Source organism: Salarias fasciatus, chromosome 2 (assembly GCF_902148845.1).
Source record: "Salarias fasciatus chromosome 2, fSalaFa1.1, whole genome shotgun sequence".
NCBI classification, from domain to species: Eukaryota; Metazoa; Chordata; class Actinopteri; order Blenniiformes; family Blenniidae; genus Salarias; species Salarias fasciatus.
The window spans coordinates 3,428,110-3,442,955 of NC_043746.1; the positions used below are offsets into that span (position 1 = coordinate 3,428,110).

The following is a 14,846-nucleotide window of genomic DNA, read 5'->3' on the forward strand; positions in this document are numbered from 1 at the left end:
GGCTGAAGCTCTAAGCAGGTGATGCTGATGTCAAATTACCACAATTTAGTGCTGCAATACTTGAGACTGGTTTTGGTTTTAGGACACATTTTCAAGGTCTTGGTCTTGACTCAGGAAAGTCTTGATCTTGACTTCGTCTTGGCTGCTATATTTAATATAGTCATGATGTTTACAGCAGCTGAGCACAAAGAATGATGGCACTGGGATGGGAGATACGCCCAATTCCTGAAAAAGATTGATTCTGATCTTCACTTCTGTCTCAGAAAGTAACTGAAGCAGTAATTTTTCTCTTTGAATTCAAGAAGAGTTGGAATTCAGAGAGAAAATTCAGATGTCAGACAAGTGAACATTCTGAGAGAGAAAAATATCTAAAATCTGAGAGAAAGAACTCAGAAGTCATGGAAAAAATGGAATTCTGAGAGGAAAAAGTCTAAATTTTTATGAAAAAAGTGTGAAATGTGACAAAAAACTCAGAAGTATGAGGGAGGAATATTTCTGAAGCCAATGGCAGGGTTGAGGAAAAAATTCAGAAGTGAGAAATAAGTCAGAGTTATGACAAAAGACAATAAAGTCAGAGAAAAAAGTTGGAATTGTCAGAAAGAAAATTTAATTCTAAGCGAAAAAGGTTGACTTTTCAGAATAAAAGCTTGAAATCCAAAAAATAAGTCCAAACTCTTAGAGAAAAGTCTGAATTCAGAGGAAAAATGTCAGAAGTCTGAGCCTGGGAGAAAGAAGGTGTGATATTTCAAATTTTAGAAATAAAATTATAAAACTAATTTGAAAAACATTTTAAATTCCAACAGTTAAATCTGAATTTTAAGAAAAAAATTGAAATATAATTATAAAGCTAATTTGAAAAAAAAAAGAAAAAAGAAAATGTAATTATTTTCACAGGTGATCCACTCAGAGGGAAAATAGAATAATCTAGATCATAACTTCACAAGTAATACGGAGGAAAGTAAAAAACCAATAATTTGAATAAAACTGACTTGAGGTTTAAAATTAAATACAAGTATAAAAGTATACTTTTTTTCTTATGTCTATGTGAAAGCTTCTAAAAGTTTATGTCTCGGTTCTGTGACAGGAGGAGAGGTCAGTGGTGGTGTTGTCAGCTGCAGGCTCTGGGGACGCTCACTCCTTCAGCTGCAGACATGTGATTCAACTACTGGTTCAGGAGTCAAAAGTGGGTCAGCAGCATGTCTTCAGTGGGTCAAGGGCCTTCGGCTTGGCAAAAACAGAACGATGATAATTAATTTCTTGACACTCCTTATCAGGTTTACGGCAGGTTTATTAAGTCTGCTCACTGAGACGGACTAAAATTTAAGAATATTCAGTCAATTTGAAAAGTTTAATTTTTTTCTGGTTTTGGTTGCAGTGTATTAATGAGGAGAGGTGCTGGGGGAAAAAAAATCTTACAATCTCTGGCTTCTTTTGGGAGGGGGGGGGGATGCCCCCCTGCCCCCCTGAGCCAGAGGTCTGGAGCGGCCCTGCTCCTGACCTGACACAGAACTCACATTACAGTTGATCAGCCTACTTTCCGGTAATGGCGTTCACGGTCCAGCTCCGAGACGCATCCCGGAGTGAGTCAGGGCTGCGGGGAGCGGGGAGCCGGGGGGGAGGACCGGAGGGGGGCCAGACAGACTGACAGCTGCCCCCTGCCCCCGGCTCCGCCGCTGTTACATGGCACATTGTTTTGTAACGGGTTCCGTGAACTCCGCCAATCAGAGCGGCCCTCCGCCGTCACGTGACGTTGTTTTTTTACGTAACGCCCCCCCCCCCCCCCCCCCCCCCCCCCCCCCCCCCCCCCCCCCCCCCCTGCCCTCCGCAGAGCTCCATTCAGAACGTCCCGGAGCTCCGCCGGACTCAGCATGAGCGCGCTGCCGAGCGGGCAGCAGCTTGACGCGGGGAGCAGCGCAGCGGAGGGCGGCGGCGGCTAGAGCCGGCGGAGGACACATGGGGACGGAGAGCGACTGCGAGAGCATGCTGCACCTGGCGGCCGAGGCGTTCCGGGCCAGGAACTTCGACCTGGCGGCGGATATTTACGAGTGTCAGCTGGCGGGCGCCGGGGACCCGGGCACCCGGCTGGAGCTCATGGTGAAGCGGGCGGACGCGCTCGCCTTCGGGGGGAAATTCCCCGAGGCTTTCGGCGAGTACCGGCGAGCCTCGGAGATCGAGCGGCTGAGCCCGGCCCACCTGGAGAAGCTGGTGGAGTACCTGGCGGGCAGCGTGGCGGGCAGGGGGGCGGCGGCGGGCCCCGCCGCGGGGGCGGGGAGCCCGGCGGGCTGCGGCGGCTACGAGGACCTGTTCTCGTGCCGGGTCTGCCTGGGCTTCCTGTTCGAGCCCGTCACGCTGCCCTGCGGACACTGCTTCTGCCGCCGCTGCCTGGAGCGGGAGCGGCCGGCCGCGTGCCGGGAGTGCGGGGCGGGCTGCGGGCCGCCGGACGCGCACGGCTACCGGGTGAACGTGGTGCTCGGCAGCCTGCTGGCCAAGTGGTTCCCGGGCCTGCACCGGGCCGGCCGGCTGCGGCGGGAGGGCAACGGGCTGTACGCCGAGAAGAGGCTGGACGCCGCGCTGGACAAGTACAACCAGGCCATCCTGATAGGTAGGACACCTGCAGCGAGCGCGTGCGTGTGTGTGTGTGTGTGTGTGTTTATCTCACTCATGCTTGTGCGCGGTTGGCGGGTAAAGTGTGTCAGCCGGCTGCAGCTGCAGCGTGTTGGGTAACAGCGTTATGTAGGCTGGGCCACTGGACCAAACATTGCGTAAGCGCGTAACCCCCCCCCCCCCCCCCCTCGCGCGCGCGCGCGCATTGTGTAACGTCACACAATAAAGCCTAATGTGGGTCAAGGGTACTATTGCAGGTCACCGCTAGGCAGCATGTGAGCTTTATCAGGGAATAAAGCCATCTGGAGCTCATCAGGACTTTATGGTCCGGATGTTTTGGAGCGGCCGGATAACTTCACCTCCCTTCTCCTCTCCTGCTCCACTGACTCTTGACCCGGGTTGTAAATACAGTGCCACAGTCCCTCCCACCTGCTGAGCGCTTGACAGGTGAGGACGGCTCGGTCCTGTCCTCACACGTGTCCATTAAACTGGTTTTAAAAGAGAAGTTTCACTGAAAGGCAGGAAGTGGGGACGTTCTGAGGCCCGCGTCCGCTGTGGGACTCGAACCTGCAAACCTCTGACTCCGCTCCAGTTCTCTGGCCTGCAGGCCGCCAGCGATGAGTTCATGAACTAACTGTTAACTGGCACGGCTGGGGATGGATCACCGCTCGGAATTGAACCGGGGACTTGTTTCAGTGACTGAACGTCTGTTTGAAATTTGCCGCATGAGAGTTTTTGATCATGTGACCTTTTCCTAGTCATCACCCCTGCACCTCCTCCTCTTCCTCTTCCTCCTCCTCCTCCTCTTCCTCCTCTCCTCCCTGTCAGTGATTTACTGGCTGCTCCCGGTTCGGGGGCTCCCGTCGGGCCCACTGCGACATTTGCATAAGTTTCTATCGTTATGAAACGGGGAATGTGGGTGACCTTGATAGTGCTGCATGGTTTTGTAAGGCTGCACATTTTTTCATAACGTGTTTTGTAATGGAGACCGTGAGCCTCTGCTCACATTTACAACTCAGAAACCCAGTCTAAACCCAGAGCTGAGAGTCTGGCGATAATCCCTCTGAAAGAGGAGGAACGTTTAACGGGGCTGTTCTGTGTCCCTTCTGTTTTTCCTCTCTGTGTTCACTGTGTGTGGATTTGTTGCTGTCTCACTGCAGCCATCGCTTAAAAATGGACATTTTCAGACTTCCTCATTAATGAATGAATACTTGACGATCTTCTCTGTGCTGAAGATTGTTAGCATTATAGCTATTTAACCGCCCACTTTCCTGTGATTTCAGGATTTATTCTTAATAGAAGCAAAGCAGTTTTAAAAAGTGGGTCCTGACTAAAAACTAGGTCTGCAGAAAATGCCACAGATTTATCAAGAATATCAACTAATGCCATAATTATTTAGTCATTTTTTGACAATATGGTAAGTTTGTCTAATAAAAAGACTGTAGTTCCTTGTAATCGTCACTTATGAGTATAAATATTACTGAACGAAACTGAAGAAAATTGTTTTTTTAAAATCTGATGAGTAAGGCCCAGTCCCATTTCTCTTTCTAGCCCTCCCCCTTTGAAACGGAGTGCTAAGGGGGAGGGCCGAAAGTAAACCCCTCCCAATTGGAACACCCCTTCGACAATCGCGTACGTCATCAGTAGTCGCCGCCGCCGATGACGTAGCAGATGCGACAGTTGTTTACCGAAGAAGAACGTTTTTCTTACATTTTAAAACTTTATTAATTGAGAAAATACTGACATTTATGAACTTCTTTTGTGGGGGGGGGGGGGCCGAGGGGGGAAATGGGAAATGGGACTCAGCCTGAACCAGAACAGGTAAACTGTCTGGAAATAGCTGACGACTGTCTGCCTAACTGACTGTTAGTTTTTCATGCTGACGTGATGAAGCGGGGTTTGGAGATGGTCTCGGCTCACTGCCCGTTCTCCTCCTGCTCCCCGTCCCCCTCAGCTCCCATGGACCACATCCTGTTCAGTAACCGGTCCCAGATCCACTGCAGCCTGCGGCAGTACGACAAGGCCCTGAGGGACGCCGAGGCGTCCTGCTGCCTCATGCCCCTCTGGTCTAAGGTACGTCCCCCGCCTCGGCCGGCCCGTCCCCGCCGGGCGCCCCGGACCACTGCTTGAACCCGTCCGTCTGTCCGTCCGTCTGCAGGGTCACGTCCGAAGGGCGCAGGCGCTGGCGTCCCTGGGCCGGACGGAGGAGGCGCTGAGGGAGTACCTGCTCTGCCTGTCCATGGAGCCGGACTGCCGCCTGGCCAGAGCCGAGGCCCACAAGGTAAACCCGACCCCCGGCGGAGGCCCGCCCTCCCGGCGCGGGGACGTCTGTCTCTAAACGAGCGTCTCCGTCTCCGTCTCCGTCCAGCTCCTCGGCGACCTGCTGGCTCCGGTCTCAGACCGGGTCCCCGACCACATCTCCGGCTGCTCCAGCATCCTGTCTTCCAGAGCGCACGTCAAAGCCGGCCTGTGCGCCCCGCTGCAGGTAGGACCGCCGCCGCCGCCGCCGCCGCCGCCGCCGCCGCGGGAAGCGTCCGGCCGCCGCCCGGACACCCGGCTCACCGCGCTGTGCTCGCTCCCCCAGAGCCAGGCTCACGGGTCCATCGAGCTCAGCCTGGTCTTCGCCCTGCCGGCGCCCCAGAGGGCGGAGGTCAGAGGTCAGGCCCGGGCGGAGGCGGAGCGCGGCCTGCTGCTCAAACGCAAACGCAGGAGCGCCGAGGAGGAGCAGGACCAGCAGGAGAGCAGGGCGCACGGCCACAAGAGGGCCAAGTGTGGTGAGTGTCCTCCACCCAGTGTGTGTGTGTGTGTGTGTGTGTGGAGCAGCGGCAGCAGTGTGTGTGACCGTCTGCCCTCCGCCTGCAGAGGCGAGCAGGACTTCGGGCGGAGACCAGCTGGACCCGTCAGACCTGGAGTGTTCTCTGTGCATGAGGTGAGGCGCGCCCGCACGCCGCTACTTTCAAAATAAAGCGCAGGGCTTTTATTGTGTGGAGCCTGGGAATGACGAGCCCGCCGCCGCCCCCTGCAGGCTGTTCTACGAGCCGGTGACCACGCCCTGCGGACACACCTTCTGCCTGCAGTGTCTGGAGCGCTGCCTGGACCACAACCCCAAGTGTCCGCTCTGCAAGGAGGAGCTGTCCGAGGTGCGACACACACACACACACACACACACACACTCTGCTGCTGACTGTGGAGTGAACCCTGTGTGTGTGTGTGTGTGCAGTACCTGGTGCAGCGGCGGTACTGTAAGACGGTGTTGGTGGAGAAGCTGATTTCCAAGTATCTTCCCTCGGAGCTGACGGAGCGGACCAGGATCCACCAGGAGGAGCTGGCCGAGCTCTCCAAGTGAGTCTGACCCGCCGACCCCCGCCGGGCGCCGACCCCCGCCGGGTGTCGAGTGTCTCCGCTGGTGCTGCTGGCTCTGACCGGCTCTTCCTCCTCCTCCTCTTCCTCTGCAGTCTCAATAAGAACGTGCCTATCTTCGTGTGCACCATGGCCTTCCCCACCGTGCCGTGCCCCCTCCACATCTTCGAGCCCTGCTACCGGCTGATGGTCCGCCGCTGCATGGAGACGGGGACCAAGTGCTTCGGCATGTGTCTGGGGGACGAGCTCAAAGGGTCAGCGCCGCCCGCCCGGCCGCCATGCTTTTATCTCGGCCCGCCTCGTGCGACCCGGAGGACTCACCCCGGCTTTGTTCCCGCCTCCAGGTTCGCCGACTACGGCTGCCTGCTGGAGATCCGCGACGTGAAGTTCTTCTCCGACGGGCGCTCGGTGGCCGACACCATCGGCAGGCGGAGGTTCAGGGTGGTGCAGCACAGCGAGCGGGACGGCTACAACACGGCCGACATCGAGTACCTGGAGGACGAGAAGGTCCGGGGTCAAAGGGCGCGGGGCGGAGGAGGGGGGCCGGGGAGAGCTGGAGCTTCAACATGTGTGTGTTTGGTGTGTGTGTGCGTGCAGGTGGAAGGCGCGGCGGAGCGGGAGCTGCAGTCGCTGCACGACGCCGTCTACGACCAGGCTCTGGTCTGGGTCGACTCCCTGAAGGCCGAGCAGAAGGAGCGCATCGAGGGACACTTCGGACCAATGCCTGAGAAAGAACTCGAACTGCAGGTACACACACACACACACACACACACACACACACACACACACACACACACACACACACACTCACACACTCACACACACACACACACAGGGACAATCCGCAAAGTGCTGTGATAAATGTTGTTTTTGCTCATTTGTCTTTGATTTCCGGCATCATTAGTTTTATTTTGGGTGAATTAAAGGAGTTTTTCTGTCATTACTGCTTCTGAAGGTCTTCTATTGCGATATAACAACACCAGTGAGGGTTAAAGGGTGAGAGGAGCCGAGTTTAAACTTCATCCAACACAGAGAAACTTAACGTCTTTCCTGTTTCTTCTGTCTGTTTTTCGCTTCTTTTTCTATTATTCACATGTAGGGGATAAATAAGTAAACATAACACTGTAATGGTAATTCTCTTGACTGCACAGTGCATTCATTTCTGAAATACAGATGTGTCTATATCAGTTTTAGATGTAGATTCATATGCGTCCATCAGAACTGATAACAACAATATTGAGGAAAACCTTTGGAAAATGTCCACAGTCTTGAAGCAGAATATTATTTTCCAATATATTAAACAAACAAAAATTTATATAAAAGAGAAATCTGCTCAGGAATCCTGCGTGGAGCTGCTCGGTAGTGACAGGAGTCCGTTCAGGGGGAAAAGAGCGAAGTGGCTGAAGCTCGTTGGGTTTGCCGTCGTCTTGCTTCCTGCTGTGCAGCTCCTCACGGCGTCTGTTCTCCCCTCCAGGCCAGCCCCAACGGCCCGTCGTGGTGCTGGTGGCTCCTCGCCGTCCTCCCCCTGGAGGGCCGCGCCCAGCTGCCCTTCCTGGCCCTCACCTCCCTGAAGGACCGACTCAGCGGCATCCGCAAGGTGCTGCTGTTCATGGCTCAGAGCCGGCATCGGTGACCAGCCCCCCCCCGCCCCCCCCCCGATGGCAGCAGTTGACCTGCCGCTCTCCAGCGTTCTCGTAGCACGGATGTTTTCATCCACACGCCCCCAACAGGAGGAACTCCGCCGCTTCGTAACCGTTTCCCGACGCCTGGAGTCGTCGAGCTTCCTCGCTCTCCTGCTCTTCCTGCACGGCGCTGTGACTGCTGGGAACTCCCTCAGAGACCAGGCGTCTCCAGACGCACGTAGCAAAACCTGCTCAGTCCAGACCGGTGGAGCAGGTCAGGAATACAGATCCTCAAAAAAGGATTTATTTTGCCCTGAATGAAACACGAGAGGGGGTCAGGGGAATGCCTTTTCCCAGCTCCATTTTCCTTTATGAGGCAAATTCACCATAAAAAAAAAAAAAGTGGATTAAATAATCGATTATCCTCCCACACGCTGAAACCTGCTGCTCCAAACTGTATCCTGCAATAATTCTGTCAGATGTTCTGTCTTCCTGTTTCTCCTCCATTTCCCCTGAGAGACAATGGACTGATGGACTGAACCTCGACATTTAAAGCTCCTGTCCAGATGTTCTTTTTTTCATCCGATTACTGCTTTTTTAAAAAAATGTTTTGGATGTTTTTTTTTTTTCTCCTTTTTATTTATTTTGTCATTATTTATGCATGCAGTGATATTGTTTACATTTCAGAGGGAGGAAGAGATACCGAGCTGCTCCATTTCCAAAGGCGTCTTGTGTTTTTCCTCACAGTGAGCGTTCGCTCGGAAACAAACACGCACATGAAGGTCGGCACAGCAGGGTTCACGCCGCCGTTCGGCTTTCCGTTTGGCTAACCCTTGACTCTCGGAAAATCTTTCAAAAAGTAGGAGGAAATAACCTCCACTTTTCAATGCCGTTCCGTCTCCATGGAAACACAAATTCACATTGTGCGATGTCTCAGAGTGAATCTGATGCGAAGCCATGCCGTTATTGGTGGTGATCGCTGCTGTGTTGACTCAGACATGTTGGGAGGGAAGAGAAAAAAGTGTTGAAGCAAGATTTTTTTTGCTTGTAAGATTTTTTTTTGTTTTTTTTTAATTCAAATTTAACATTTCCTCTTTTTTTTGTGGTGTTTGAATATTAAATAGACAAGGCCAGTGCCTTCTCTCCACGGACAGCGTGGACGCTCCTTTCCCTTCCTATTCAGTGACATAAAACCCAGAGAAGCCCATTCTGCTGATGGCTGGAGAAACATAATAAGTGGAGGCCTTGCTGATGCCTGACGCGACTGTTTTTACACATTTTAACAGAAAAACAAAGGAGATTGTTGAGCTTTGCTAAAGTTTTCTTTTCTAAAGATGTTTGGTTTTACATGTTTCTACGCGGATCAGGTTCTTTGTATGTCCTGAACTTTCTTCACTGTCTTCATTCTTTACTGAACGCGTGTTGGAACAGGGAGCCTCCTAGTGGCAGAGTGAAGAAGCGCAGATTCACCCTTTCACTTCCTGGCCTGGGCCAGAGGGCCGCAGACAGCAATACTACCTACAGCCGGACTTTCCTCTGGCCGGGCGTCGTCTGACACGTTGACAGTCGGCCGACTCATCGATAGCAAAGGGAAAAGCCGTGCGTCCAGCTGAAGCGCACAGCCGCTGGAGCCACATATCACCTGTACCGTATGTTTACAGTATGTTACGTTTTCCAGATACTCCAGCGAAAGTCTTTCCAGATTTGTCAACCAAAGGGAAAAAAAAAAAAACACACAAAAAACCTTTTGAAATTGAGATCTTTAACCAGTAAGGAGCCAGTATCGTATCGCGATCCATCGGCAGTTTGTTTAAAGCTGTGCCTTAAGTTCAACTTCTTCCATTTTCACTGGATCGCAGTGAAAAGTTTCCTACTGTTGCCTGATGTTATTTTCGTAACATTTTCCCCTATCCCGATCGCGGCGGTGGCGCTCGGCAGTATGGCGACTGCTAGCTACGCTTCTGGGTACTGTTAGCTACGTCTCCGGCGAACGTTAGCTACATCTCTGGCCACCGTTAGCTACGTCTCCAGGTAGCGTTAGCTACCTTTCCGGAGACTGTTGGCTACGTCTCTGGCTATTGTTAGCTACGTCTCCAGGTAGCGTTAGCTACCTTTCCGGAGACTGTTAGCTACGTCTCTGGCTACCTTTAGCTATGTCTCCCATGAATTTCTGCCATCCCCTAAGGCCACTAAGTTAACACCAGTTTACTAACTGTACAAATAATCTTGATTTATGTTATTGATATTATTTAAAGTCTGCACTTAAGGAAAAAAAAGAGAGCTACTTGTGTGAGCTGTTTTAGAATTTGGGGGATTTATCTTGTTACCTTTTCTTGCTATGAAGCACATTAATTAACTTAATTGAAATATAATTATTGACTTGTTGAGATGGTTCAGAGCAAGTTTTATAACCTGAGTTTACAGACTCAGTCTTTGCATTTTATTGTTTTAATTTGAATGAGAAAACACAGCTAGCCGTACTGCTAACCTCCCCTGCTAGCAATAGCATTACGCTTAGCATTCAAAGGCTCAAATCCTGGCAAGAAAGCAAATAAATGACCCCAAATAAAATGTCTCACTCATGCTGTCTGGTAACAAGTTGATTATACAATCTATACATATGTTTAGTATGAGGTGTTGTTTTATATGGAGCTAATCTCTCGGCTAACAGCTTCCAGCGTCTCAAGATGTAGGGTTTAGTTCTCTCACTCACTGACAGTGAATTCAGAAACTCCACCGACTGTTCATTCTGTGATATTTAAATGTGTAGAAATGTAAAATAATTAAAAAAAAAGAGTCATTTTTGAGAGTTTGTGTGCATCACAGAGGTGATTTCACATTGAAAGCGCTATAAGCTATTATCCAGTCCAGATGTGAATGCAGTGGCATCTGTTTCAGTGTCGTGTATTGAATTCTTAAAGGTCGTGATCAGTGTAATAATCTATCAGTTGTAGCACTTCGATCTTAACTGTGATCTTTTTGGCAAACTATGAACATTTCCTGTAGCGCCGCCCGAGCTGAGCGCCCCACTTCCTGTTTGTTGAGAGACTGTTGGAGAGGAGAACCTGGATGTTGGTCCAGCTATGCACTCAGCGCACTGACATCTCAACCTTTCAGAATTCAACTCTATTAAAGGAAGTCCGAACCCTTCCAAGTAAAAGCTTCCTGATCGTGTGTGTTTTCTTCTTCCTGTTGCTGTTTCATCTTTCTACGTACGTGTGTGTGAGTTAGAGAGTCCAGACAGGCGATGTGTGTCCAAGTCCCAAAAATCTGAATCTGAACTTATCATTAGTTTTCTGGAGAAGGAACCGGTCAAACCGAAACACTGATTAAACATTTATTTTATGTTCCTGATCCGTCCTGCTGTCCAGACCTCCAGTCTGCTCTCAGAGGTCGTCGACCTCAGTTCAACTTGACCTCCACACTCGTCCTGCTGGATTTGCACAAGACGAATGTATGTGTGTTGTGTTTTTGTTGTTTTTATTAGTAAAACTTTAGAAGGCGTTTCGTTTGCAGATGTACGGTCCGAAGCAGCGAACCTGTGACCGAAGCAGGTTTTCTGTCCTCGCTCTTGTTTGGGATGTTGAATAAACGCAGTGGACGTGAGGCCGCCGGCTCCTTTGTCTGCCTTCTTCTGGGTCGGCTGCCTTTCCTGGAAAGCAGCGCTTCACGTTACCGGTTACACCACCAGTTCACGCTCAATAATTCACCAGACGGTTGGAGGACCGGGTCGCCAGTCCTGTTGTTGGATGAAGGTGGAGAGCAGCAGTGTTTAACCAGACAGTGAAGACATGTCTTCAGGAGTTGGAGCGGAATACGCCCTGTGGAGGTTGAGCTGCAGGAGGGAGGCTGCAGGGACAGGAAGACGGACAGTTTATGCAAACGTGGTGAATGTAGGTCAGTCAGTCTGAGCCCCAGCAGACAGACCCGAACCGGTGAAGAAACGAACTCGGAGATCAGACGCTCCGGCCTCTCTGGTCTCTGGACTGAATTACAGAGTAATTACGCTGCTCAGTGCAAATCACAGGGTCAGACACCGAACCTCGAAATAGCCTCCGACTGAGGCGAACACTCCTTCACCCCTGCAGGAAGTCGTTCCCGCTTCGTGACACCAAGAGTCAAAACTGAAAAAACAGACGAGCTCTTATCTCGGAAGTCATGGTGACAAACGTGAGCCTGACATGAAGGAAGCTTCAGTCGTTTCCGCCTCCGGCCAGGGTCCCTACGCCGCTAAGGTTCACCTGATCCGGACTCTGGCTTCGCCCTGGTCGGAGAACAGAGAGGCTCTGCCTCCCCGTGGAAGCCGGTCAGGGCGGCCATTGTTGTGGCAGCGACCGGCTGGTCGGATATAATGTCACACAAAACAAAGACGGTTCCAGAACTCGACCCCGGCCTCCACGGGGTCACAGCAGGTCACAGCCAGTGCCCGCAGGTCCGACTCAACAGTGTGGAAAGAACGCTCCAGTTATTAACTTCACTAATATTATGGAATGAAATATGAAAAAAAAAACATGACATTAAAAGACTTCAGGTGTTTCTAGATTAAGACAGGACAGTAAAACCTAATATCTCCTGCAACTGAATACAAACACAAACATTTCTCTCAACATAAACATTTAAAAAGTGTCCTGATGAAGGACTCCTGGTTTGGGCTGTGCTGCTGATGTCTGGGTGGATTCGGTGAGGAGTTCCTGAGAGGCTGATGGAGGATGAGGGACGCCGTCTCCTCTGCCGTCCTCACTGCGTCCCGCTCCTGCCAACTTGGCTAGTTATATAACCTGTAAAGGAGAAGGTCAGCGCCCGGCAGTCATCGCCATGGATACCTGGCACCGACACACACCCGCCGGTCCACTTTGGAGCCACATGTGTGTGTGAGTGTGTGTGAGAAGTAGGCCAGCGGCGGCGGCCGGGTTACCTAACTCACCCAGAAAAGACATCTGGGGGCGTTCGGGGTTACAGGCCCCTCAGCACATCAGCCAGCCATCACACACACACCATGACGTGTGTGTGTGTGTGTGTGTGTGTGTGTGTGTGTGTGTGTGTGTGTGTGTGTGTGTGTGTGTGTGTGTGTGTGTGTGTGTGTGTGTGCAGCAGGGAGAACATGCACACACTTCTGGATGAAACTTTGGTCTCACGCAGAGGAAAACCTCATCTTGAGAAAAACCAACGTGACACAAACAGACTGGGAAAAACGTCCATTCAGGTCTCATCTAATTCAAATGATCTATTTTGGGGAATTCACAGCTCAACATTCAGAGATAAGACGACCTTCTGCCTCCTGTCCTGTGATGTTGCAGCATCTCAACCTGGAATGAGTCTGTTCAGAAATGTTGCTGTTCCGGTGAGACCTGGGTTCATGAGCGTCCCACAATAAAACTTATCTTTTACTCTTCAGGAGCTTTAAAGGCCAAAGTGCTGCAATCTGAGCTTTTTACAGCTTCATGTCATTCGTGACACCAGGGCCCCTGAGAGTGTTTTACAGTTCCTCTCCACTGGTTCGGCTCATTTCTTGAAACAGAAATTACATTCTCAAAACAACATGGACAAATCTCCAAACTATCACAGCGGAGCGGCGTTCCTCTTTCACTTCATCACACTGGAAATGTCTCAGTGTCTCAGAACATCTTTGCAAATGATTCAGCACATCAGGATAGATTCAGCACAATTTCCAAGTGAATAGATCATGTTGATCTAACTGACTGACTGATTCTCAGTCTGATGGTTGTTCTCTCCAAAACATCATTTCATTGCATCAGTCACCACCTGAAAAATCATCTGTTCAACTGTCAACATCAGTGAAGAACACTGCAATACCAGGAATACCAGACATGGACCTGTTGGCAGGAGGGTGAGGAGGACGACCAGTGAAGAAGAGAGCTGTGAAACTCCAGCTTCATTTACAGCACTGTGGGCTACATACAGTGTCTTTTTTGTTTGTTGGTTTGTTGGTTTGTTTGTTTGTGTTTATTTGACAGTATGTTGAGCTCTGATGGATGGAAGCTACTTTGTGTGTGACTAAAAATGATAACAGTTTCCTTAGAAGCATGAGAGCAGTGTGTGAATCAGAACTTGAAGGTTCTTCTGACTGTAAAATGCTTTTTTCTTCATTTTATTATGCAATAGTAGCTGTTAGAAAAGCTAAACAACCCAAAGAAGAAAAATAAAAACTTCCATAGAGAATGAAGGGCTGGGCTCAGACTGAAAGGTAGAAGAGGAATATTTCAATGTTCCTCTGACTGAAAGACAAAACATCTCAACGTTCTGTCAGAGACACGATGCCAAAAGGATGAAGCATTTTGAGAGCATTGATCATTTGTTTGAGAAAGAAATGTAGTTTTTCCCCCTGATTGAAGTGTTTGGAAGAGATCTGCTCTCTGACGGGTGAACCGTGGTTCTGCTGGACCGTCCAGGTGGTTTTTGACAAGAGAACCGAGAGAACGGAGAACCTCTGGTCTGTCTGGAGAAATGAGCCGAAGCTGCTGAGAAGGATCTTTACATTTTGGAGGCTCTGACTGTTTGTGTGGGACAGAAATGAAGCTTTGACACATGAGAGAACAGTTCTGGAGAGAGAAGAGCTTCAGGAGGTGAACTGTGGCGTTGAGCTGAACTGTGAGACCGTTTTACCAAAAGATCTTAGAGTTTTGAAAGTTAATTTCTGTTTCAAGAAATGAGCCGAACCAATGGAGGAAAACTGTTGACGGTTAAAATGGTTAAGATGGTTAAAATGGTTAGGATGGTTAAAATGGTACAGCTGTGTCGGGAGAGAGAGAAGTTTGACTCCTACTAAAAGCGTTGCCGTCGTCCACCAGACCTCCGTCACAGTCCAGATCCAGAACATCAGGACTTCAGAGATCCAGATGCTCTGTCAACAGCTCTGAACTGTCACCAGGATGTGTGTGTGTGTGTGTGTGAAACAGTCAGGAAACTACACACACACTTCCATGTGTTCTTTACTGTACACCGTATGTACAAAACAGATTCTCAAAGGCCGTAAAAAACAAGAGAAAGCTTTACGCATGTGGAGTGACTGTGGAGGGACAGATGAAAAGAGAATGTGTGTCTTCCTCTGCGGCGCTTTTCTTCCACACTGATTCAGTCGAGGTTCACCGTCCAACGCCCCAGAAGAAAGTATTAAAAACAGGAGGAAAGCCAGTGTGACGGTACGTATTGATCGGAGGCTTCGGGAGTTATGAGCTTCCACATATTAAAACTGAGTTTACATCATTCAAACGAGGAACGTGAAACAGTTTACAGACTGAA

At 50.3% G+C, this 14,846-nt stretch overlaps 2 protein-coding genes across 8 annotated transcripts in view; one reads left to right on the forward strand and one right to left on the reverse strand.

The window, feature by feature from the left end:
- Positions 1 to 1,858: 1,858 nt before the first annotated feature.
- On the forward strand, positions 1,859 to 9,366 carry LOC115403011 (LON peptidase N-terminal domain and RING finger protein 3-like). The gene is made up of 12 exons (XM_030111757.1): positions 1,859 to 2,602; positions 4,559 to 4,677; positions 4,763 to 4,885; positions 4,973 to 5,089; positions 5,189 to 5,378; positions 5,467 to 5,533; positions 5,630 to 5,744; positions 5,825 to 5,946; positions 6,060 to 6,218; positions 6,309 to 6,471; positions 6,562 to 6,711; positions 7,439 to 9,366. Exons 1-12 carry the CDS (start codon positions 1,954 to 1,956, stop codon positions 7,595 to 7,597), a joined length of 2,133 nt encoding a protein of 710 aa, XP_029967617.1. The 5' UTR covers positions 1,859 to 1,953; the 3' UTR covers positions 7,598 to 9,366.
- Positions 9,367 to 14,518: 5,152 nt separating this feature from the next.
- Positions 14,519 to 14,846, reverse strand: part of LOC115405436 (probable serine/threonine-protein kinase kinX) — a 34,043-nt gene continuing 33,715 nt past the window's right edge. For all 7 annotated transcript variants that reach the window (XM_030115037.1, XM_030115023.1, XM_030115045.1 and 4 more), the window contains one exon: positions 14,519 to 14,846. This exon is cut by the window's right edge and continues 723 nt beyond it. The gene's annotated coding sequence lies outside the window, so the exon portion shown is untranslated.

What these genes read in the sequence shown, in the direction of transcription:
- LOC115403011 (XM_030111757.1), top strand. Translation starts at nt 1,954, where the DNA reads ATGGGGACGGAGAGCGACTGCGAGAGCATGCTGCACCTGGCGGCCGAG. An exon ending in CCACAAGAGGGCCAAGTGTG is followed by an intron (nt 5,379 to 5,466) that starts GTGAGTGTCCTC and finishes CTCCGCCTGCAG; the next exon opens with AGGCGAGCAGGACTTCGGGC. An exon ending in AGTACCTGGAGGACGAGAAG is followed by an intron (nt 6,472 to 6,561) that starts GTCCGGGGTCAA and finishes GTGTGCGTGCAG; the next exon opens with GTGGAAGGCGCGGCGGAGCG.